Genomic DNA, 23699 nt, shown 5'->3' with positions numbered 1-23699 from the left:
CAATTCGCATAAATACGCTCTGGGAAACGGTCTTCTCAGCTCACCTTTCGTCGGGCTCCTCACTCATCAGTCCTTCAGCAACATCCCCCATCTAACCTACATATCTGGGATTGCAACCTCGTTTCTATTTGTCAATCCATATCGAAAGATGGCGTCCTCCGATATCTTGTCGCAGACGCTTCACACCATCACAAGCGTGAAGCTCAGCCAACTGGACAAGCAGAAGGCCTCGTACGAGTCGGGGAAGCGAGCCCTCCTGGACGATGCAGCGTACGAGACGGACCACCGGAAGCGGGCAAAGCTCTTGGTCGACAGGTCCGAGAAGCTCCCTGCCATGAACTCCCTGGGCGACAGCTCGCTGGTTTCGGTCGACAACCTTAAGCGATTCGTGCAGCAGGCCGACTACGACCCGTGCATCTCGGAAAGCTTGCTCAACGACTACGAGAATGCGATGCGGAACGAGCTCGATGTCCAGTCCGCCAAGTACCGCTACGCCGAGCTGTACGGCAAGCTTGTGAACGAATGGATTTCCGCCGGAAAGGTCGCCGACCAGGATTCCGAGGCGGGCTTCGTGCCCGTGGGCAGGGAGGAGATGCACCGGCAGCGAGCGACCTGGGAGCAGTACGTGTTCCAGGCCAAGGAGATGGACAGCCGGGCCATCAAGAGCTACCTGGAGCGGCTCTTCGTCACGTCGTCCAAGGACATTGACCGCGCGTTTGGGGAGCTGAAGGAGCGCATCGAGAAATTGCAGAAGAGCTGGGACGACCAGACGCACTTTGACGAGGATTCTCTAAAGAACACGATCCGGGGCCTATTACGGACCGACATCCTCACGGACCAGAAGAGGACGACTCTCAACGACTTTCTCCGCAACGACGTGGTCCTGAGCGAAATCGCCGACGTGCTCAACATGCGCATGCAGACCCGCCAGACCTGGGCGTGGGATGGCCCGACCGTGGTCGAGCAGCGACGACAACTGAACGGCCGCTACCGCTTCTACCCCGACGAGGACCTCTTGCAAGCCATCTTCGTCCATCACATTGGCAAGCAGTGGGCCGTCCGGATGCGCGAGGTTCTCGTCTCGTTTGTCAAAGCCCCTGGGGTCGACAGGGATGCTGCGAGGCGCATGACCAAGGAGGAGGTTCGCCGGCGACAGTTTTTCACAGGGACGACGGCGTCGGTTGAAAGTTCCGCGTCGGTGGCGAAGCGGCTTTCCCAACACTACGAGAAGGAAGTCTTTTTGGACCAGCTGCCCGCGTGCGTGGCGGAGAAGAGAGGGGGTTACGGTTCGGATGGCCAGCAGGAGGCGGACGACACCCGGAAATCGCACGTGGCCGTGGTGCAGAACCTCCTGCACCTCATCCAGTCCGAGATCATCATGGAAACGAGGCTGGGGAACGACGTCACCGTCATCCGCTCCGACCTGAAGTGGTTCGGCCCCAGCGTGCCGCACTCGTCCATCTTCGCCGTCCTCGAGTTCTTCGGCGTCAACGCCGAATGGATTGGCCTGTTCCGACGGATCCTCGAGTGCCCCCTTCGCTTCGCCCAGGACCCGCCGGACGCGCCCGCCCACACCCGCAAGAGAGGCACGGCCCTGAGCACGCCCCTGGCGGACTTGGTCGCCGAGACCATGCTCTTCTGCATGGACTTCGCCGTCAACCAGCAGGCCAACGGCGGCCGCCTCTACCGGCTGCACGACGACATGTGGCTCTGGGGCGGCCTCGAGACCTGCGTCCGCGCGTGGGAGACGATGACCGAGTTCGTGGAGCTCACGGGCCTCGAGTTCAACGAGGACAAGACGGGCAGCGTCAGGATCGCCGCCCAGGGGGGCAAGCCGGGCCAGCAGCCGCCCAAGGGCCTGCCCGAGGGGGACGTCGTGTGGGGGTTCCTCAAGCTCGATCCCGCGTCCGGGCGTTTCCTCCTCGACCAAAACAAGGTGGACGTGCACATTGACGAGCTCCGCCTGCAGCTGGACGCGTGCAGCAGCGTCTTCGACTGGATCCAGGCGTGGAACATCTACGGAGCCCGCTTCTTCCGGACCAACTGCGCCCAGCTCGCCAATTGCTACTCCCGCGCGCACGTGGACAGCATGCTAGCGACGTTCCACCGCATCCAGCAGCGGCTTTTTGGCGACGGCGGGGCCGGCGCGCACCTGAAGCGGCTGATTGGCGACAGATTTGGCATCTCGGACATCCCAGACGGCTACCTGTACTTCCCCGTGTCGCTCGGCGGGCTGGGCCTCGAGAACCCCTTTGTCCACCTGTACCTGATCCGCGACGGCGTCGTCGAGGACCCCAACAAGATCGTCGACGAGTTCCTCGCCAAGGAGGAGGCCGAGTACCGGTCCCTGAAGGCGGCCTTTGAGGACCCCGACGCCGGCGCCGACTCCGACTCCGCCGGCGCTGCGCTGCGTCACCATCCGATGTGGCGCACGGATGTCTACCAGGACCTGCGGGACGAGCCGTTCATGAGCTTCGAGGAGTTCACCCGGCACCGGAGACGCACGTCCACGGCGCTCGGCCGGGCGCTCGACAAGCTGCGGCGGATGCCGACCGCCAAGACGGTCCAGCTGACGGGCGAGCTGGAGGCGGCCCTCAAGACGACGCCGGCAGGCTGGTACGGCCTCAGCGACTACGAGCGGTGGGTCTGCGCGCTCTACGGCAACGACATGATTGCAAGGTTCGGGAGCCTGACGGTCGTCGACAAGGGAGTCCTGCCGACGGGCCTGCTTGACATGCTGAGGCAGAGCCGGTTCAAGTGGCGCGGCTGAAGAACGAAATAGGGGTTGGGCGTGACAGCCAGGGAAAAAAAATAGGCGCGGGTGGCCCCCGGCAGGCAACTTCGGGAGTCAGAGAGTCATGACACGGCGCTTAAGGTATAAAACGCATCGGATACCCTGTTAGGAGAGCAAAAAGCGTATCAATAGGTTAAATTAGGTTTCGGCGAAATAGAGTGGACATCGGACTTCATTACTCGAGCAGACTCGACCACGATAGATTGCACATGATTAAATACACGCGTGAATCACGATGCTTGATTGCAAGAAGCTCGGCCGAGTCCCGTCGTCCCTTGCCCCTGCGAGGACGTTGTTTAAACCTCGCACGAACGGAACAAAAAAAAAAAGTCAGTCGGGGAGGGGACTGGTAGGCGAGACCAGGACAAGGTGTATACGGGCTCGTTGACATTATGCCGCGTTTCTCATGCCGAGCCAACGTGGTCCCCTCGGTTCGCATTGCCTTTACACCGACGGACCCGACGTCGACCTTGCCTCTCGTTATTGCCCCCCCTTTGGATATTTTACACTGCCATGGTGGACCTACGTTTGCGTGCTTTTTCTTGGTCCGAGGAACCGCGGTTGAAGGCCCTTGAGGGCAGATGGCATCGGGTCGGCCAAGGTGGAATTCGGCACGAGACAGCGAGGGCACATTAACGGAAACGGCAACAAGAAGAACGACCTCGGGGACCGCCACGGTCAGTATCCAGATATCGATGCCGATGCCCTCTAGCGTCATTCGATTTGAAATTCAGAGAGGGAGTGTTAATCAACGGTCGCGTACGCGCTTACGCATCATGACCTCAACCCAACGAGCCGTCCGCCACCAAACATGAGAAAATGAGGTGCCAAGGCCGTCACCGCCACCAGGCCATCAGGCTGATCCGAGAAGATCAGAAACTCGACAGAGACGAGGCCGTCGATGGCGATTGGACCAGTGGACCCCCACGCGCCGTCACCTCGCAGTCTGGTCATATTGCCATGACGGGCACGACTGACTGACACCAGCAATCGAGTCAACCTAGGACCCTAATCGCTATCTCGATGGGCTCTCTGCGCTATCCGTGTTCCTCCGGTCCTTCAGCGGCCGCCGTCGCCGTGTCGTGTCTGCGGACTGTAGGCGATTCTTTCCTCTAGTGTTCTCTTGTATTCTCGGATGGTCGTGTGCACAACTTGTCGGGGCCCCTTGTTCAGGACAAGAGCAGACGGAGAGGCATGGTCCCAAATTATGAAATAATACATACCCTGGAGACGTCGGTGCGAAACAAGCTTGTGTCCTTTTTTATGCCTTGCTTCGGGCTGACGGGGTCAGGCCGTGTAGTCAATATGGATTAAGGTGCCTTTTGGCTCTCTTCTCCGTCATCTGTTCCAGCGAGCCCGAACTCTACCATAGTACCTCGGTGCAGGGCACACATGTCAGCTTTGTAAACGGGGATCTCTCCATCGCCACCGCCTCGAACCCCTCCCCCCCTGCAACTCTTTTCCTTTCGGTGGTTTTCGCCTGGGGCTGGGCTGTCCATGTGTGGCTGTATGGACGTCTGTCGGTCTGCCTGCCTGCCCTACCCTCCCCTGGCTACACTACACTACCTATAGCCAGCCTTGTTCGGCGACCAGACCGGGCTCACTCTCTCTCTTTCTTTCGGACTTCTCTCCACTCTTTGCCATGCCCTGCCGGCCCACTGTCATCCAGCCCCGGCCCCTGTCGTGCCCTGGGGGAGGGACTCATGATCCCCCCTCCCCCCCCCCTGCTCGACGTTGCGTCGCCAGATCGAAGACCACAAACGCCCGTCCAGTCCCGCTCCTCTGTCGTGAATTCCAGCCAGTCAGCAAGGCGGCTAGTCGGTCTTGGCCCGAACGTCCCTTATCACCCCCACATGGGAACTTTTTTGGCTCGAGTGGATTCTCACGACCAGTGCTGCTTCCCCAGCCCGCAGGAACCCCTTGATCCTTGCCCGGGTGCCTTGACACCGGCCCTGTCCATGTCAAGAATCCGTGTGCCCTCCCGGTCCTGGTCTCTCCTCCAAGCCCAGCCAGTCTGCTTTACCCCGATGCCCTTGGCCCGTCCGGTCCCCCTGGTCTGCAGGCTGTTGTTTGTCCGCCTGCTCTCTGCCTCTCTTGTTGCTATCCGTCGTTCAACACTATGGCTTGCCTGCTACTCCGCAGTATGCGAATAGTACCGCCTCACCAAGCTTGTATACTGGCTCTGCATTGGTGCCCTTTCTTCCCACCCCTGGACCCTTCATCAAAGGCACATGAAATGGGTAGCAGACTGCCTTAGCGTTGCATATCAGATACTACAAAGACCGACGGCATTCCAGCATTCTGGCTTGGCTCGGTCTGGCACAACCGAGTTCGCAAGGATTGCGAGGGGGATACGGGGGGATACGTCCTTCGACAGAGGGGACCTGCTGCTGTCTATCTTGCCTCTCGGCGCTCCGTTGCAAGGTCTTGTGTTCTGAACCCGATATCTCGTACAACCATCCACCGTCTGAAAATATCCTCGCTTGGCTCCGAGCTCTACGCGGAAAAAGCCAAGGTACGAAACGATACGTGATCATCCTTGCTCTGGTACTCAGGCACATAGTGAGATGGATCGCGCCCACATGCGCCTCCCGCCCCAAACGGCGCTTGGAGCGATTGCGACTGGACGACGACGTCCTCGGTGGTGGGACCCAGGACGGACTGGGGGGGCGAGAGCGGGAGGCAGAACAAAAAAAAGCCACCGACGCCTCTTGTCGCCGTTCCTCATTCTGGCGTACCCGAGTTCTCGACTGCTCGCGGCACCCCTCACTCCTTTGCCAAGCCTCCTTATTCATACCCCCTGCCCGGCTTCGCCTGCTCACCCATCTCGAGACAATGACATGCTGAAAGGGTAAAGTCCATTGGGAATCTCCGACCACAGCTGGACCCTGAGCGAGGATCCCGTCCTCGTCCTCGCGCTCCGCCGCCTCCGCCGCCTGCAGCGCCTGACGGTACTCGGTATGCAACTGCAGGTACCATCTTCGGCGAAGGAGGTCGGCAGAGCACGCCATCTCTATCGGCCTCGTTCTTTGACCGCCGTTGCAAGAGGCCCAAGGGGGCTCATCCAAGTGTGGTCCAACTCCCACTGTTGGAGGAAGACGAGAGCTGTGGGTTCGACGCATATGGTAGTTGATCACGAGAAGGAAAGGCGTTTGAGACTCAAAATCATGATATGGATTATTTTCTGTTTCTTTTTGCCCCGTACCCCTCTTTCTTCGGATATTCATGCCTTCTCATAATGCTGTATCGCAGGAGCTAGTCTCCTTCAGCCGTTCCCAGATTGTTGTCCGTCATGCGACAGTCCCCTACCCAAGGCATCGTACCGTTTCGTCCCAGTCCCATATTACTCCATGTCGTGACTATGCAGTTTTGTAGTAGTGGCTATTGTACAGTTACAGAAGGACCGTTCTCGTAGATCCGTCTCATCAGTCGTGACCAAGCCCAGCTTGCCGCTGAGCAAAAACAAAAATAAAAAAATACTGCGCACTCCGACCGCTGTTGCGCGTGACTCGCGTGCCTCCGAGTCCAATATGAATCCCCTCTTCCACCCCTTTTCCCCTGCGCCCTATGAGGGCAGCTTTCAACGGGACAAGGGGTTCTCTTAAAACATGATCCACTCCACTTCGACACCGGGACCGCCGATGCACCTGGTCCAGTTGAACGGGCCTCGGCGCATGGCCTCGAGCTTGACCGCCGCAGGGCTCCGAGGCTCGTTGTCTTTCCATTCGCCAGCCCAGAGGCGCTCGAGCACGTCGAGGGCGGCGAGGTTGTTCATGTAACCCGAGCGGGCCATGATGTCGCGGCACTTGCTCCGCACAATGTTTTGCTGCAGCTCGTTGACGCACTCGCTGCCCGCAACGAAGAGCGGCCACAGTAGGAACTTCTCCGCCTGGCTGCCGGCCTCCAAGCTCGTAGCGTAGTAGACGACCTGAGAGACCAAGTTCTGGAAATTGCTGTGCGTCGACGGGACGTTGGGCGAGGCCAAGCGCTCCGTGTAGAGCAGAGCGGCGTAGCGGAACGCCTCGGACAATGAACCAAGGTCCCGGACCTGCGCCGGGGTGGCAGGGGAGGGGAGGGAAGCGTGGACACGGGCCGAGTCAAACTCCCAGCTTTGGAGGGCGAGGCGAGCCTCCTTCCACTCCCTCCAGAAGTTGTTGCGGTGGTCGTCGTACGTTGCCGAAGAGCAGAGCGACGAAGAGACAAACTCATCGTCGTCAAGAGTCGAGCCGAAGCCGTTGCCGTCGAAACGATGGCTAGGCAGGTTGTAAATGTCACCCATTTGCTGGTGGTGCATGCCGTTCATATTTGCCTTGTACGCGTGGCCCAGAGGCGAGCCAAGTGGCGACTGAGAGCGAGACGGGTTTTTGACGAGGTTCTGAACTGCGCGGTGCTGCGACAGCAGGTTGAGCCTGCCGAGCTTGCTAATGGTCTTGAAGAGCTCACGGTCACAGCCAACGAGGTTCTCGGCGCCAGGGGGGAGAAGCTGGGCATCTGGCATGACACCGTAGAAAGTCGCGTTCAGTTGAGCCTCGCGATCGTTGATGCTGGCCGAGATGGCATCAAAGTAGGTGAAGATGGCCTCCATCCACGCAGAGTCGCGGGACGGTGCCAGGTTCTGCGACCGCCGCATTGAGAGAATCTTCTTGACGCCGGCGAATTGGGTGTGGAACTTGGCAATGCCAGACTCCACCATGCGGTAGTGGCAGAGGAGCAGAATGGTTGCCAGGACCGAGTCATGGCTGGACTTGACCGGGTCGTTGAGCTGCTGGTTGAGCAGATGGACCGCGAGGTTCCGGTGCTGGTACTCCTCCGAGAGAGACTGGTCCTCGGGCTGAGTGTCCTCCATCGACTCGGCGGTCGACTTCTCGGCCATAAGCTTCTCGGAGAGTTCACGGGTGTCTTGGCCCAGGCTGAGTCTGCGCTTCATCCGCAGGTTGCAGGCCGACAAGGCGCAGATGGCGTGCTGCAAGCTCTGGCTACTCGAAGCCAGGTGGAGAATGTGCTCCCTGTACGGGTTGCCAGGTCCGTCCATGAAGACCATGGACGGGCACATGATGTTCTTGTAGTAGTCCATGAAGAAGGGCATCTTGGAGATGAGGTCTGAGTTAACGTGGACGGCCTGGGGCTCAAACATGGTAGGCCACTGAGCCGAAGCTTGGCGGTCGGAATGGTGCGGTGACATCTCTTCCGGGGGAGGCGATGTCCAAACATGGCTGTTGGAGTTGCAGCTGGTGCTATACGCATCCATCTCGGGAATGCCTAATGCCGTCACGTCAGCGAGTCTGGTCCTAAAGCAGAGCCGGACAGGACGTCTCACTCAGAGTTTCACACTCCCGCATCAGTTTCTGGCTCAGGTGACTTTCGAAGTTGTCCATGTGCGATGGGAGGCTCGAGCTATGTTCTGACGGGGCGTATACGAGGCTCGGGCACGATGTAGGGGCTCCTCTCTGGTCAATGAGGATGGCCGAGATGGGGCTCTGGGGCACTGGCGAGCCATGGGTGCTGTAGCCGTCATACATGACGTTGGGGCTGTGGAGAAAAGGAATGTCGTCTCTCGAGTATGAATGGCTCATGGGCGACATGTAGTCGGCGTCGCTGACAGAATCGAGGGACGACGACATAGCTCCTGAGATGGGGATGGGGCCCAAGTGAGCCCCCAGTTTCCGGTAGTTGGGCCCGTCAGTCGGCATGCTGCTCGAATACGGGAGACTGCCCCAGTGTCCTGCCGTGATGGATGGCGTGTGCTCGGGGTGTGACATGGACAGGATGTCGTAGTTGTGAGGGAAGGGCGTCGTGGGTGTTGAGACAACGTGCTCCGGCGAGAAGCCGGCATCGTCGCGCGTACTCCTTCGAGACATGTCGTCGGCGTCGGCCCATGCTGCGGTGGTGGCCGTCGAGTTTGCGCGGGGACGCGCGGGCGACTTCTTTGCGACGCCAGCGACGGGGGGCGCTTTCGCGATGGGAAGAGATAGGCCGCGCAACTTGCCTCTGCTGGCAACGCCAACTCCCCAGGTCAGTTGGGTCTTGTAGCCAGAGCACTCGTTGCCGATTTCGAGACATTGCGAGCAGTAGGGCCGTCTGCGATCGCACTTGACATTTCTCTTGGAGCAGGTAAAGCAGTCATCGGCGGCACCACCTGCGGGAGCGCGTCTTCTCCGCTTCCGTATAGAGGCGGCAGCGGCAGCGTCTTTGGCCTGGGCCGACTGTTGTTGGGTTATAGGAGCAGTCATCTTGTCTTGTTCAAGTCGAAAGGCGGGTTGGGGGTGTGAGGTGCGTGTGGTACATGTGCGGGACCGGCTGTCGGTCAGGAAAGAAGCGGGATGATGTGGGCGTCAAACAACACACGCAATCTGAGTGATATGGGTAAAATAATGGTAATATTGTAAAAGGTGGTATGCCACTGCAGGTAAAACAAGCAGAGGATGGAAGCGAGAGAATAAGTCAAGAGGCACAATATGGCATCCCAAGTGTGGCGAGCCTTGGGGAGGAGGAGTGTATAAATGGATCAGGATGTGGTGAGCGTGCTCGTTGGCAACCGCCGGTTGCATGGATGAGAGATTGGCTAGAGATATACAGGCGGCGAGCATGGATCATGGGCTTCACCAAGCAACTCGTCCGGGGGAGGGAAGCGGGTATTGCACAAGCAGTGTGGAAGTACATCATGTGCGGTCGACGGGGGGGCAGGAGGCAACTTGAGAGTGGGAGAGAGCATCAACGGGGGTGGGGAAAGAAGAAGCAGGAGTAGAGAGGATGCGTAGGAGGAGCGCACAGCACGGTAAGAGACCGGGGGCGGCGACGTCGACCGAAGGAGAGAAACCTACGTGAAGGCGAGCCGGGTTGTGTGGGTGTGTGACAACGGAAAGCAATCGGGGAGTGTGCCTCGTCTCTGGGCCCCCGGCCGTTCTCTCGATCTTAGTGGCCGCGGGAACTGAGGGCTCGAGAGACACAACTAAGAGTGGGAGGCAAGGCTAGAGCGAGTGAAAAGAGAGAGTGGCAGGGTGAAGATGAGCAGATCAGCGGGTCCGTTGCCAGATGTCTGAGGAGCAGGGGGTTGCCTAGCAAGAGAGGGAGTCCCCATCTTATTGCAGGTACACAGCCCAGGGTTCCAGGTACCCTGCCTTTACGCTGTCTTGCCCGCGATTTTAGGTTGTTGTGCTCAAGATGTGTGGACGGACGATGCGGCAGGGGTCCTTGTCGTCCGGTCTTTGGAGGGGTTGCATGCCTCAATCCTCTCCCCGCCTCGATTAGAAGTGGGAGGTACGGATGAATGGCTTTAGTTGGCACTTGCCTTGATTGACGATGTTGGGGAAGAGGAGAACAGATGCGGAGAAGTGACTGGATGAAGGACTCTCCAAGAAGACGGTCGAGAGCCCGGTTGGAGAAGCGTAACGCTTGGGGAGTCTCGAGCAAGTCGGTCTCATTAGGTCGGTGTGAGTGCCTTCTTCGCGCCTTGATCGGCCGAACCCGTCAAGATTCCATGTTACCAATGTCCGGTCTCCGCCGTTGAGATAGAAAAAGGTCATCACCATGATCGATGACATACGATGAATGGAGGTTCCACCCGGTCACCGCAAAGGAACCCATAGCACGGGAGGCCAGCAAGATAAGACGTGATAGAGGATTGCGGGGGGTAAAGGAGACGAGACGGAGAATGATCAATGCACGGCACCAGTCAAGGCAAGCAGGCGAGGGATAAGAAGAAGTCCGCTTTGGCGGCGCTTGCAATCCCTACCGCGAGGTATCCGGCCCCTAACAATTCGTATTCCTCGGTACCTGACGACGTTGCCAGCCCACAAACCCGCCTCTCCCGTCTGGCGCATCCGACAGCGCGAGATATCGGACAAGACGAGACACCGACAGTCGATCCATCGGACATAGCACACGTCGTAAACGGCTTTTGAGGATTCCCATTTGCCAGTCATTCCATCCGCTATTGTTGAGCCTTAGACTCCTCTGTCTTTGAATCCTTTTGCTCGTAAACTCTGCTGAAACACCCGAGACGAGACAAAGCAGTCTTCGTTCTGACACCTGTGAGTGAGAGCAGCACGGTCAATCACTCAAGTGAGTCTCCGAGATGGGGGCGCCTACACTCCGAGCCATGTACTAAGTACTGGCTGTTGCTCCTTTTCGCGTCTAGCCTCAACCTAGCTCAGGTCCTTTTGCAAACCCACCACGAACCCACCCTGCTCTCCTTGAGTAGAACCCCTGCTAGCAGCTCGATGCGATGCAATGCTGCTGCATCTGCCGCGCTACAGGGCATGGCTGGACAAGGTTGGCGCATGCAAGGACAACGACAACGGCGAGGGCGGAGACGGCGGCCGAGGTCAAGGGTGATTGGCAGCTAAGGCTCAAGCCAGCTAGCTTGCGTGCTTCTGCTGCATCCAGAATCTCGACAGGCGCCTGTGAAGAACGACAAGCCTGTGGGCAATTAACTTTCGGCCTGCTGCAGGCAAGAAACCAGGCGCCGCGAGCTAAAAGAGACGCGGGCAATTGTCGTTGACGGGGGTGAGGCTGGAGCGGTACTCGAAGCTTGACGAGCCAAACTGAGGTAAAGTAAGGCAGGGCCCTCTTGTCGACACGATGATGATAGTGGTACGAATAGCGTTGGTTGGCAAACGAAGAGAACAAGGAACTAAAGGGCCAAAATTCACCGTTTGGGCTAACAGGCAGCCCCCTCCATCGTCATTTGACCCAACCAATTACACAGGTAAGCAGCGTATGTCGATGGAAAGCCATAGCTGGGCAATCCCGTCCGGCAGATCTGGCTGAGATGACGGGAGGAGCCAGTCAACGGCCGGTGGACGCGTGGGGTTTGAGACTGTGTCTTGGAGTTGTCCCTTTAGAAGATTGCGATGGCTCCGGGCGAGCGAACAGGTCCAGGGACAGCGAAACGCAAGTGAGGGAAGGAGAGAAATGCATGTGACAGAAACAGGTACTGGAACGGCGCGGTGATGCTGGTCGTTTGTCTCCGTGCCGGGGGGAAGAACCTGAAGAAAGCGTGACTGCATAGGCGAAGCGTGCAGCACCTGAGCCCAAGGCGAAAGATACTCGAGAGTACCAGTCGGCCGCCGCTTGAGGTACGCAACGGTGGCGGGGAGGCCCGCATCAAGTGGCAGGAATCTGACGGCGACTGTTTGTATCTCCATCTCCCCGAGCGTACCTATGTCTGTTTGTGTTTCCCTCGGCACGCTTTGGCTCGAACCGAGCTGACCGGGATGATGACGGGGTGTTCATCCGTCATCTTCAGCCCACCCACCTAACACTGACCATTTTGACAGCGTACCCGTAGGTAATGTAGGAGAAGGCAAAAGCCGCTGGGCATGGACCAGAGTTGCTCCGCCGCGGTCGTGGGGCACGGGGGTTCACCCGTCATACACGGCCACCATCCGTGGAGATTTCCTGTTCCTATTCAAGTTTCTGTTCCTGATTTCCAAGCAGATGCAAGACGCCCGAGCCCATAGAGTGCCAGTGCGACATGTAGATGCCGCGGCAGACACAAGTCGGCGGCCGTATTTGGCAATATGAGCCTTGTTCTGTCGTGTGGCCTCTGGCGACAGGGTGGTGGTTGATGGGGGGTCCTGGTGGAGCGGGCGATGCACTTTGCATGTGTCTAATATCCGTGGGCATACACGGATACTCTGTATCCATTTCCTATATCAGCGGCGGCTGTTTTGAAAGAGATTTCGTTATCTTTAGCCCAAGAACCCTGTCCGTCGTCGCGCTCACTCTGATCCCAGGCGGCCGAGTATGAAATTTCCATGGCTCAACCAACATCGTATTCTGTAGTGATCTGCTGTTTGACGGACGGTGGACCCTGGCAAAGGTGGTGGAAGCACGGCGACATTCCAAGTTTGCTCTGGTTGAACCTGTCCGAGAGGGCGGTCGTCCAAAATAATGCACATATTATCGGCTGCCAGTGTGCCTGATTCAGCAGCAAAGACTGCCGTTTTCTGATGCAACATGGCCAAGACAATAGGCACTCCGTGCTCGATGGGTGCCAAAAGCAAGCCAAGGCAAGATGAGCGAGGTGAAGTGAGTTGGGGTGGGTTGAGATATGTTGGGTGCGAGGTGTGGAGAGGGGGGCGGGATGCAGGAGTCCTCTTCTCCGTCCCGGCCGCACTGGAGAATTTGCGCCGGTACTCGAGGGAAAGGCACCCGAAGACTCCCTCCTGCCTCCTGGCATAGGTAAGGTACCCCAAGGCACAGCACAGACAGTCACATTGGCACTGGCAGTTGCGCTTCTCTTTGCAGATGATACCGTCGTAAAGAGACACGTTGGGTTTCATTCTCTGCCCACCCCTTTTACCCTGCCCCTTGATGCATCATCCCTCCAGCATCCCACTCCGGTCTCCGAGGCAGCAACATCATGTATCTCATCACACTGAATCACCCTTACCTTGCTTCAACCCAGCATGTCCGGCCAGGGCTTCATCTCTGCGATACTACAGAAGGGCAGGCTACGGCGGCCATCAAAGGCTTGGCCTGCCGTTGCGCTTGTTGCCTTCCGAGCTAGTTGCGCCGTGGCGCTAGGCCCAGGAGCGTCAGAGTGTGTATCATTGCAGGACAGTTGCAGCGCCTCGCAGCCTCTGCGCGGTGCAACAGAACGGGCGGCGCTTTCGCAGGACCTTCCATGCAGACTTCGACGCGCCTTCTGCCGTCGGGCAACCTATCCAGAGGCCAACCGCCTTCGATAGAGGTGACTTGCAGTTCTAGGCCAGGCGCCATGGTGGTGAGAGAGGGGGGGGGAGGAAGAGAGGGGGATGCAGCCTCCAGGCACACACACACACTATCGCGCTCACTCCCACACCATCATCATCATCCGTACCTGCCTACTGCTTTCCTTTCCCATTCTTGGCCAGCGGCTTCCTTCGGTACTAGGCATTGGGAACGAAAGAAGGAGGACGAAGAAATGAGTGCGACGGGCGTTCTGACGTCTTGCAAGCTTTTGTGATGAACCTCAGCTTCTTCCCGTCATCAAGGCGGGAAGGGAAGCCTCGCTCAATCGACGCTTCCAGTTCGTTGATATGCTGGAGCCGGAGGACGACCAGCATACAAATCTCACCCCACCAAGCACCGAGCAGTTGTACGATATGGATGCGTCTTCCAAATGTCAACCACATAGCCGAGGCTTGCCAGAACCATTGCATCCCAAGAGTCCACTACAGTGCTTTGGCCTCAACCCTCGCCGTCTCATATTCCCCCTACCAACCTCGCTTGCGCTTCTGATGACATCCTCCTGCAGTCGATTTGAGCCATTAGAAGACACCAACGCCGCAAGCGCATTATCACGGTTGTGTGACTCGAACCAGTAGCAATAGTCCGTCCTGATATTGTTGTTCCTGAGCAGACCCTGGTAAGTTGACACACAGAGCTTCGATCTCAACAACATTCGGCAACCCTTCGCTCACTAAGAACCGACCGACCGACCGTCCGCCTTGGCTCTCTCTGCCTTATCTGCCTATTTGCCCAGAGCAGAGCAAAATGCCCAAGGCGCCCGCTCCAAGTACAGATACTTGCTGGCCACATGTTTGTGTCTCAAATCTTGCAGGAAACTCGCCGCAATCGTGGTTCCGAGGACAACACCCCCTAGCTTCATGTGAGTTAAACCAAGAAAATCCACACGTCGATGCTGGTTGACGTTGCGGTAAGAGCACTACGCGCGCCCATCGCACTAGAGCGTCTCGCTTGTGCCAGATGCACCGACGAGTTTGTGCTCCGACAGAACCAAACCTAGTCAATATTTCCTCTTATCCATCAGCGAAGCCTTGTAAGACAGGGAGATCAACGTCAGGTCAGGCCCAGCAGCCAGCCATGGGAGCGGTAGAGGGACGGGATCGTCATCATGGGGCTCGCCGGAGTTGGCCCCGATTTTCTTTACCAACATCGGCCGTCTCCATCCTTCACATGCTCTCTCCCCTGTTTTGCTGGTCTCGGCCGTCCCCCTTCTCCGTCTCTGTTATTTCGATGCTGCCCAATCTGCTGCGCCCCGAGACTCTTGTCAAAGTCCAGGTCGGACCCGACCGACAATTCATAGGTCCCCACAACCCCTTACCACCGGTCTTGATCGGCGCCCTGGCGTCGGAAGCCAAACTCCTATGTTGCTTCAGCTCCGAAGGCTGTAAATAAAGGGTTTCGTCCAAATCAGCTTGCCTTGGGGGCGCAAAATTTCTCAGCGAACCGGGGCAAATGGCAAACCTCGGCGGTAACGCTTCTTCAGCTTGACGCCCTTGCCAGAGACCGGAAAAGCCACCCCCAGCATGACTATGCCGAGTCAAGGAGAGTGGTTTTTGTTTCTTTTTCCGGGGCCGTTGTTTTTTTCCTTCCCCTGTCTGTTTCTTGGAAAGCGCACAAATTCATGGCCAAGACAGTTTTCATGACCTTGCCAAAACCTGCGTCCACGATTCATGACGATACTGCCTGTCCCCTAGGGAGGCGATCCTCGGCCTCTTCCTCGTGCCCTTGCACAGATTATATTGGCTTCGCAAACGAGTTCCAGGAATAGCAGGTTGGCACCGGACTCATTCTCGGAATGGGCAACGAGAGGGCAGCCCCATGATTGTGCACTGCCGTTCCTTACTCCGCTCCCTCAACTACCGCAGGGCTGGGGCTGTGCGACGGGACGTCGGGAGAGCCGTGTGCAGGAGACAAGTTGACGTGCATTTGCTTTCACTGTGAGACGAACGCATCGTACAGAACCTGCGGACGGCGAATCAGAGGCCGATGCGAGGCGCGGACGACTCCCAGAATGGCAGTTCTAATTTGCATGGCATGGCTCCACGAGACTCTTGGTTTCTTTTGATGATATCGCGTCAAAGCACCGTCGAACATGGTTCATGAGTCTCTGATGCCACCCAGGATGGCGACGTCGTCGAGAGCAAAGGTCCGTTAGCTGCCTTTCCTGGTGCACTCACATATTGACAGCCACACACACGCATACACACACACACATACACACACGCACGTACACCAACGACGAGCGATACACATTCTGCTTAGTGCGAGGATGCACTTCGGAACGCTAGAAGGACCGAGGAAGCATGCATAGAAGCTACCAAAACGCCATTTTCCGTCCAGGGGGGGTGTCTAAGCCTCACTCGATGCAAAAAGTCCTCGAGCCCGTTAGCGCGGCGGCCGGCTCATCCCCCCGTTGACGAGTTAAATTCGACTCTGCCGTCTCCAAGTGCGTACCCTCCCGTCATCCGTCAACCGTCACCGTAACGCGCGAACTCCTCCGGTCAGAGCTAGCCAACCAGCCGAGAGAACGAACCTGTTCGAGCTTGGCCCACTGCCGTCATCTGCTTCCTCTTCGCTCGATCAATCAGTGACCCCCACCCCCAACCTTCGGTCTCGGAATGGTTGGCTATCTGCGTTGGTCATCAAATAGTCAACTGAGATAGGTAGAGGCCACTCACTCGCTCCGTCGTACATCCGCACAAAATCCCCTTCCGCCCACCTCCCACCACTCTCATAGCATCCCTGATGCCGGTTTAACTCTATCAGGCCTTGACAACGTGATTGGCCGCGGGTTGCTGTGGTTGCCAACACCATCTCCCGAGACGCACGCACACACACCTTTTTTCTCCTCTATTCCGCCTGGTGGACGCTTGTGCTAGCGGCGATGAGCAGGCCTCTCTCGTCCGTTCCGTCCTAGAGACCACATCATTGACGTGAGAATTGACTACTGACGGGCCTGATGATTTTCGTCCAGACCACGAGCCGTTAGCTCGATGGGCAGGGGTAGCGGCTAGACTGTTCATGTAGCTCTTGCGGTTCTCAAGTGGGAGTGAGCCCACCGCCACTTCATCCGAACCCCGGGACCTGCCCCTCGATTCCACGCTAGGCTGGTCGGTGAGGTGAGCAGAGGGGTGACCCCCAACCATCTCCCGCCAGGATTGCTCCGTTCACTCGCCGCCTCGACTCGGACTCTCATTGTTATCAAGAATGGCCTGGCGCAGAACGAGGGCGCATGCATCGCTCATCTTTCGAGGCTTGCTCAGGTCGTGGTGCAGACTGTCATGCGTCTCCTCGAATCGTCTTGACCACATGGCGCCATGAACGTCACCGTTCGTGTCGTCAGTGCCTGACTTCACCTTACGTTAAAGATTCCTGCCGATGATGGCACACCCGCCTGTACCGCGTCCCAACTCATCATCATCATCCCGCGTTGCAGCCGCTGCGAGGACTACTATACAGATACCGTAGTACCTATTTGCCAGCTGGCTCTGGCTCGAACCCCTGTCTAATATCAATCCCTGCACTCTCCGAGCCGCCAACTGCTCTGTCCCTCTCGTTCTCTCGCCATCTCTTGAACCTCGACATTTCGAATCCAGCCATTCCACCGACATGTTCTGGCCCCATTTGAAGCATCCGCCCCTATCCCTGCTCGGAAATTTGCTACAGCACTGACACCGGCGGTTGGATTGACAGGTGATGTCGCTTCGACGGGTGCGCCCAAGAACGCTGGCTAGTCACAGTCCGTTCCCCCCCTGTCGTACACTATTCCCGGTGCTTTTAGACGGCCCCAGATATGCCAAAGCGTGGTCGTGAAGGAGAAGGGACACCGATGACTGGATTCTGCCAGTTGGACGCAATTCCCCTTTCTCTCAGCACACATGTCATGATCGTCCCTCGTCCGTTCTTGCCCATCCCGTCTCGTCGAATCGGCTTGCCTCAAACCTCGGGGGTCTTGAATGATTTGCCGCCGTCTCATTGGCGCTGCAACGTTGCAATCTCGATCTCAACACAGACAAGCGTGTCTATATACTGGCTAGCGAATGACAAGCGCCAAAAACGGCCGCCAATGGGATCGGCTCGAGGTCATGGGGTGGAGCAGGCTTCATAAAGGGTCTTGCTCAAAACCGTCACCGAAGGGGGCATGTTGGCGAGTTCCTCGGTTGCCTGGCTCAGTCTGGGGCTCGAGTCTGGTTTGGTGGCGATAGCCTATCCTCACCATTTGTACCTTGGGTCAGCTGCAGTGATTCGTGTGGATTTACGAATAAGTCTGCCATGACTACGCGGCTCCAGCGGCCACGCTGCAGTCGACTCCTGATGGGGAACTTGCATCATCAGAGCCGCAGCAACTCTATAAACTAACGTCCTCTATTGCGTCGAGCTGTCAAGCGGACTTGTATCGGAGGGGAGTGGACAAAAGTCCCAGCCCGCTTTCTCAGCAGGCTCTAGTTGGTTGCAAAACACCCACAATGGTCCTGAAGCTGCCGGCCTGAAAGCGCCAGCTATTCCAGCTGGATTCGCAAGACAATGCCCATCTACGCGGCTTACTTACACACGGAAGGATCGTCGTGCTGCCCGCTCACATATCCGGCCGCCCTTCAATGTTCAAGGGTTCACCAAGCGGGACTCGAGATCGGGGCCTGGCCCAACGCTCAGTTAAGCTCGTCGCGTGCCTCTCATCTCGTGCCGTTCCCCGCAAACTGATCCCGGGGGGACGTCCCGTGGCCACAGCTTCCCTTCCCCAGCATGAGGCTAGGCCACGATACCGACGGAGAGGTCTATGGCAAGACGCCATTACTAAAGACGAACCTCGAATTTGCTAATGCCAATGTTACAAGCGACGCTTCTCCGCAGACCGCACGTACATAGTAGCATGTAGGACGATCGGCGGGCGGCCCTTTCAACCACATTTTGCGTGTCCACTTGGGAACGGCCACCCGCTGGCGACGGAGGAGCGCGGACGAGGCCCTGATGCGGTTCTTTGACCGTTTCCCCGCATTCTCTTTCGCAGCAAGCGGTCGGCCGATGACAGTAGGCAGCCTCCCTCCCCGTCGTGTAAGTACGAGGGTAGCCGGCACGCTATCTCGAGTCCCTTTCTTGGCGGGGCTGCCGGCTCGGCTTGATTAACATTAAGGGTTCGAGCAGGGCGGCGACCCTAATGAGCTCTCGCTCGGTTCAAGTTGCTGGCCAGCTGGGCCCCCGTCTCCTCGCCCCGGCTTGTGGCGTTTCAAACGTACTCGAATGAAGATCGTGGCTGGGCCCGACGTCGATGAGGGAAATACCCCCGAGCGGGTGTGAGTGCCTGTGTGTGTGTGTGGTTGTGTGGTTGTGCGAGTGTGCGTTGCCTCTTTTCGAGGAACCTGTGCGCGAAATTCGTGAGCCTCTCAGCGCCTCCTCGTGGGCGGCCGTGTTCTTCATCCCGCGCCTTGCCTCGCCAGCAAGCAACGTCGAGAGATACGTCAGGTCCATGGCGCCGCGTCAAACCCCCCGGTCCTCGAGCTCTTTGCCTGATTGGGACTGCTGTAGAGGAGGACCAGACATGCGGGGGTGTTCTCTCGATTGCGTCCTGACCCCCGCTTGGCTTCCACAAAAGTTCCCAGCCCGGCTGCCGCAGGCCCGCATCGGCACAGGGATCACGCAGGGCAAGGGGGGGACGCACATAATGTACTATGGTACACTCGGATGGACTCAACCTGCTTGCTTGCCTGTTGAGCCGTTCGCATCTCTGCGTCCAGCAGTCGCAGTGCACTGCGGATGCGATGGGGATGGGGCCTTCGCGCCCTTCCAAGACGTCGACCTGGGCAGATGATGGTTCTCTGCAACTCGACGTTTCTCTCTCTCTCTCTCTCTCTCGTCTGGGCACCTCGGCTCTCTTCATGCGAAGCTAGGCCTCGACGCTGTCAGGAGCATGCATGCAACCCTACGCGGCGTGTCTGAAGCTTCAACCCAATGAGCGAAATTCAAGGGGACCTGATCCTTTCCCCCTCTGGCCGCAGCTTCGAGTCTCAAAGATCTACCTAAGCTTCCTGAAGATGGCGAGATTCTCGACCTCTGACGCGGACGACTCTAGAGAAATCGTAGCATATGGGACCGCAAAGTGGTGTGCACCGTATTTGAGGGAAAGTTGGGTTGTCGATCAGCGACACCGGACAAGACAAATTTGCCTCTGTTGAGCGGTTCCGTCGCCACACCTTCTTTTCGAGTCAAAGGAGGGGGAGATTCTAGACCCCCCCCCAATTCGCATATCGATGTGGATGTCCAGAATCCAAAAAAGCCCAGAGGTCGCCCCCGTTTGTCGGTCCGCATCAGTGGGCTGTCGCGTCGCAAGTGGCACACGAGATCGTCTCTCGGCTTGTACGCCCACGCGGCGGCACGCTTGCCAGTGCAGGGCGGAATCTGGACACGACGCGGTAGGCGCCGTGGTCGTGAGGTTTTGGCTTCGCTGTCATATCTCACGGGCATGAAGAATGGCAGGCAAAGAAGCACGGGCGCGGGCGCGGGCCAAGCTCTGTGAATCCAGCCGCTGCCACCGCACTCGATGGACTAATATTCATACGCATGGAGGCCAAGTCGGCGGTTACTATCAGGGTGTGCGGGCTGTTCGCGGCCCGGCTCGGAGTCTCTGTGCAGAATACGAACGAGAGGAAAAAAATTTGCATCTTCGCAATTCCCTATTCCAATGGCGTTATACAGGCTAGCGAGAACCTCATCTTCACCTCCTACCTTAATACCACTCCCTGTCCATCAAAAGTTCGTCCCTTGGGCTTCGATATTACCTTGTCCTGTCTCCCGCATCTATAGTCCGAGGGCCAAGCTGGGTCGGGGTGACACGGACGACGAACTGCCTGGTTTCCATTACTTGATATCTTCGGCACTTGGCCCAAGCGAGCGAGCAAGTTGGGCGTGCGGCCATCCAGACCTGCTTGCATTTCGAATTGGGCCTTATAAATGGAGTTCGAGACAGGTGGGGTTCCGCAGAAATAGGGGCGTGAGTTGAGGTCAAAAATCAGCACGCCCGTGAGGGTACACGACAGCGTTGCCTTGTGGGACGCAGACACGAGGCACCGGCGCTGGGCCCCCGGAGTCACGATGAACGTTCGTGGGGGGTTCCTCGTTCACGGAGTCGCACAGCGCCGTTGCCTCCCTCTGGGCCGAGGCGGAACCCTTGAAGGAAGGACGTGAGCCTTTTTGCGCGACGATGGCGCTGCTGTTGCGGTCGGTAAACGAGGTTTGTTGTCCATTGGCAGGAGTACGCAGGAGCGAGGCGTTTCCTCAGTTCACGCCTCAATTGCGGCTCAGGCGCTCGTGTGCGACACGCCAGACTCGGCGTGCCGTCGATATGCAGGCGACGATGTGCCTCGTCTTGGCCGCGATCTGTGATGTAACTTTGCAGTTGAGGAGATGCCAACAACTTTCGCTTCTTTGCCTCTGTACGCAGAATGATTCTGGAGAGCACAGAGTCTGAGATGTTTCTTCAAAGTTTCTTCGTGAAGCTTTGGATAGTAGCCACGGGGTTCTCAACGTTGCCAAAACTGCCAGTTCTTCTATGTCCGTTTATCCAGTGTTGACGATGGCATGGGCAAATGGAGCAGGTGAGCGGAGGGATAGGTAGATGCGTATTCGATATGCACGTTGCGTATAACCCAGGAAATCGTGGCTGTCTGTATACACATAGAGCTCTTACATCGTTGCCGTTGTCCTTGGACGGAATTGGATTATGAACATCAGGAGTATTCATTCAGTTGATGAAGGGTTGTCATAGTGGCGTCTATTTCTTCGCGTTGACGATACACGTGCTGCTCTGGAATCGAGATGAGCACTTGGAGATGTCGATGAGCTGAGCTACGATAGATATGCAATGTAGGTAGATGTCATATTTCTCGGATGGGATCAAGCAACGTAATGCGAGGTTCAGGTTACTGCTGAATTACCATTCTTCCTCCCGAACTGTGTTCGTAACCCCCAGAAACGATGTCTCCTTTATCGACTATGACACTTGAAAGGCTGGCATGATTGACAGAGTACCGTGACTTCAGTGACGACCAGCATTCCGTATCACCAACGAGCTCCCAAATCACTGATACTTCCGTACTCTGGCGGGGTATCGAATAGATGCTTCACGATATCTACATGGGAAGCGACGGCTACCATTTGAAGATGGCCAAAAAAAGTTTACTTTGACGGCAGTCACGGTTCTAGGCACGATGTTCGATATTCGATATTCGGAAGCGTGAAATCATCATGAGGAGGCTAAGGGTGTAATGAGGTTCTGGTTGTCAATGCTACCAGGTCAGTAAAAGAAACTGAACAATCAATCCTATCATGCTTCGAGTGATCATTTCAGGATGCCAACTGCACATAGGTCCAAATGAAACCATAAGCTACGTTGGGGTATTCTGAGAAAAACCCAAGCAATCAATCACTTGAAGGACCGTGAAGTTCTAACTCTGAAACTTCATAAATACTAGTTCCGCCCATTGCGTTACCAAGAACGGACGCAGCGACTAACTGATGCGTACTATGACTTTATGCTCGAGTCGGATGACTATTGATTACAATACTAACAAGTGTTCGACACTTCATCCGTTCCTCAAGGAAAGTCAAGACATCGGGGCTACAACGAGATCTTCCAACCTCCTGAGACCATACACAGCTATGATACACGACGAGGCCCCCAACGGCAAGGACAGAGCTGTCAGTATGGCCAAGGAAACCTAGTTTAAGATCCTCTTGAGAAACAAGAACATTATCGACAGCACATTGATGGGAGTATCAAGCTCCAATTCGTCACCGCCGTGCCTGCTTTAATGTTGATGTTGAACAACGGGCCTGGTAGAGCTGTCGGTGTGCTCGATTCAAATATGGACTCAACGTTGCTGCGACTGACATCACTCGTTCATCACGGTAGACAGGGACGCAGGACGAGTTTCACAGTGGCGGACTGAGAGCCCTTGCATACGATATTTAGTACATGTCTCTGAGCAGGTACGTGGAGCTGCTCAAACTTGTTGTTTCTGGTGGTCAAACTACTAAACAAACACCTTGCTTTGGAAAGACTCGTACACCTTCATGATTCTACACTACAAACCCTTGATTAGTGTCGTCGTCTCCGTATAATCACGTCCTAAACTAACATCGATGTTCTCAAATTTGGGTTATAAGGTGTGGGCAGAAGCCATAAGAAACTTGCCATGCACAACAAAATTTAATACATCCAGTCTGTATGAAGTACATCTGGACAAGAAATAACTACATGAACACATCAAAGAACGTTAAAACATCAATACACTTAGCCCGTAGGCCATGCATATTGCCTAGATGATCAGACGCAAGCGCAGAAGTTGAACGACGATAGTACCGGCATTCGCGTACGAACTGGACGATTATACTCAATAGCACTAGTAACACCAAAGTGGCATCGTGGAAACCATTCATGTCTAGTATGACAGTCTGGTGGCTTGTTTTTGCCTACAGCTCGGGGATGTGTTCTGCATACAAGAGGTCGCGGGTGCAAAGAGAATACACAAGTCGATAATAACACCACGAAAATCCGTTCAGACCTCACGTTCAGCTACTACTCAGAAGAAGCCGCGGTAGGAATGCACTTCCCTCTTTTTACACAATCAGGAAGGCTTTGTGTCTTTGTCTTGATTGACCAAAACTGGCCTCTATCTCCGAATCAGAGCTCCTAACAACGACTACTTACGGAGACCACAACAATGCAAGTCAACGCCGCCTTATTGAACTTGTAATCACTGTGAGCCCGGAGTTTATAATCGGTTTACTTGTGTTATTACGAAACGATTCATGTAAAAACCACAGCATTCGCTCGGACGTACGCGGCGCGAGGTGAGCATAAACATGGCGGCCGCTGACACCCGAGCGGAACTCCGTGAAACAAAAGAGACCGCAGTCCCCTAAACCGAGTGCCATGCTTGCTTGACGCACAGCCTCTGCAACGTTGACATGCCGCACGGCGAAGTGTCTTCGCCAGTGCTCAGCTTGCAACTGACTTCTACTGTTGAGTCTGGGCAGCATAGGGGAGCTTTGAGGCACAGCTACTGCGGCAGCCATATAAGGGCAGTCAGCTTACGAATTTGATTTAGTAAGCGAAGGTACGATCGCGTTTCTCAGACGTCATTGTCACTTAATCACAGGCCGTCAACTAAATTAA

General features: G+C 56.6%; 5 protein-coding genes across 5 annotated transcripts; 1 reads left to right on the top strand and 4 right to left on the bottom strand.

Annotated features, from left to right (window-relative positions):
* Positions 1-148: 148 nt before the first annotated feature.
* On the top strand, positions 149-2770 carry ColSpa_09370 (uncharacterized protein; the record flags this gene model as incomplete). Its single annotated transcript, XM_049275582.1, has 1 exon — positions 149-2770. One exon carries the CDS (start codon positions 149-151, stop codon positions 2768-2770), a length of 2622 nt encoding a protein of 873 aa, XP_049131539.1.
* A 798-nt stretch (positions 2771-3568) lies between these two features.
* On the bottom strand, positions 3569-3748 carry ColSpa_09369 (uncharacterized protein; the record flags this gene model as incomplete). The annotated part of the gene is made up of 1 exon (XM_049275581.1): positions 3569-3748. One exon carries the CDS (start codon positions 3746-3748, stop codon positions 3569-3571), a length of 180 nt encoding a protein of 59 aa, XP_049131538.1.
* Positions 3749-6395: 2647 nt separating this feature from the next.
* ColSpa_09368 (uncharacterized protein) lies at positions 6396-8042 on the bottom strand (the record flags this gene model as incomplete). Its single annotated transcript, XM_049275580.1, has 1 exon — positions 6396-8042. The coding sequence occupies one exon, from the start codon at positions 8040-8042 to the stop codon at positions 6396-6398; it is 1647 nt and encodes a 548-aa protein (XP_049131537.1).
* Positions 8043-8082: 40 nt separating this feature from the next.
* Positions 8083-9024, bottom strand: ColSpa_09367 (putative transcriptional regulatory protein; the record flags this gene model as incomplete). Its single annotated transcript, XM_049275579.1, has 1 exon — positions 8083-9024. The coding sequence occupies one exon, from the start codon at positions 9022-9024 to the stop codon at positions 8083-8085; it is 942 nt and encodes a 313-aa protein (XP_049131536.1).
* Positions 9025-13303: 4279 nt separating this feature from the next.
* ColSpa_09366 (uncharacterized protein) lies at positions 13304-13519 on the bottom strand (the record flags this gene model as incomplete). Its single annotated transcript, XM_049275578.1, has 1 exon — positions 13304-13519. The coding sequence occupies one exon, from the start codon at positions 13517-13519 to the stop codon at positions 13304-13306; it is 216 nt and encodes a 71-aa protein (XP_049131535.1).
* Positions 13520-23699: the final 10180 nt, after the last annotated feature.

This window comes from Colletotrichum spaethianum (assembly GCF_022836535.1).
Source record: "Colletotrichum spaethianum MAFF 239500 DNA, contig28, whole genome shotgun sequence".
In the NCBI taxonomy this organism is placed as follows: Eukaryota; Fungi; Ascomycota; class Sordariomycetes; order Glomerellales; family Glomerellaceae; genus Colletotrichum; species Colletotrichum spaethianum.
The sequence above is the reverse complement of the archived record's forward strand: the minus strand, read 5'-3'. Positions and strand labels throughout refer to the sequence as shown.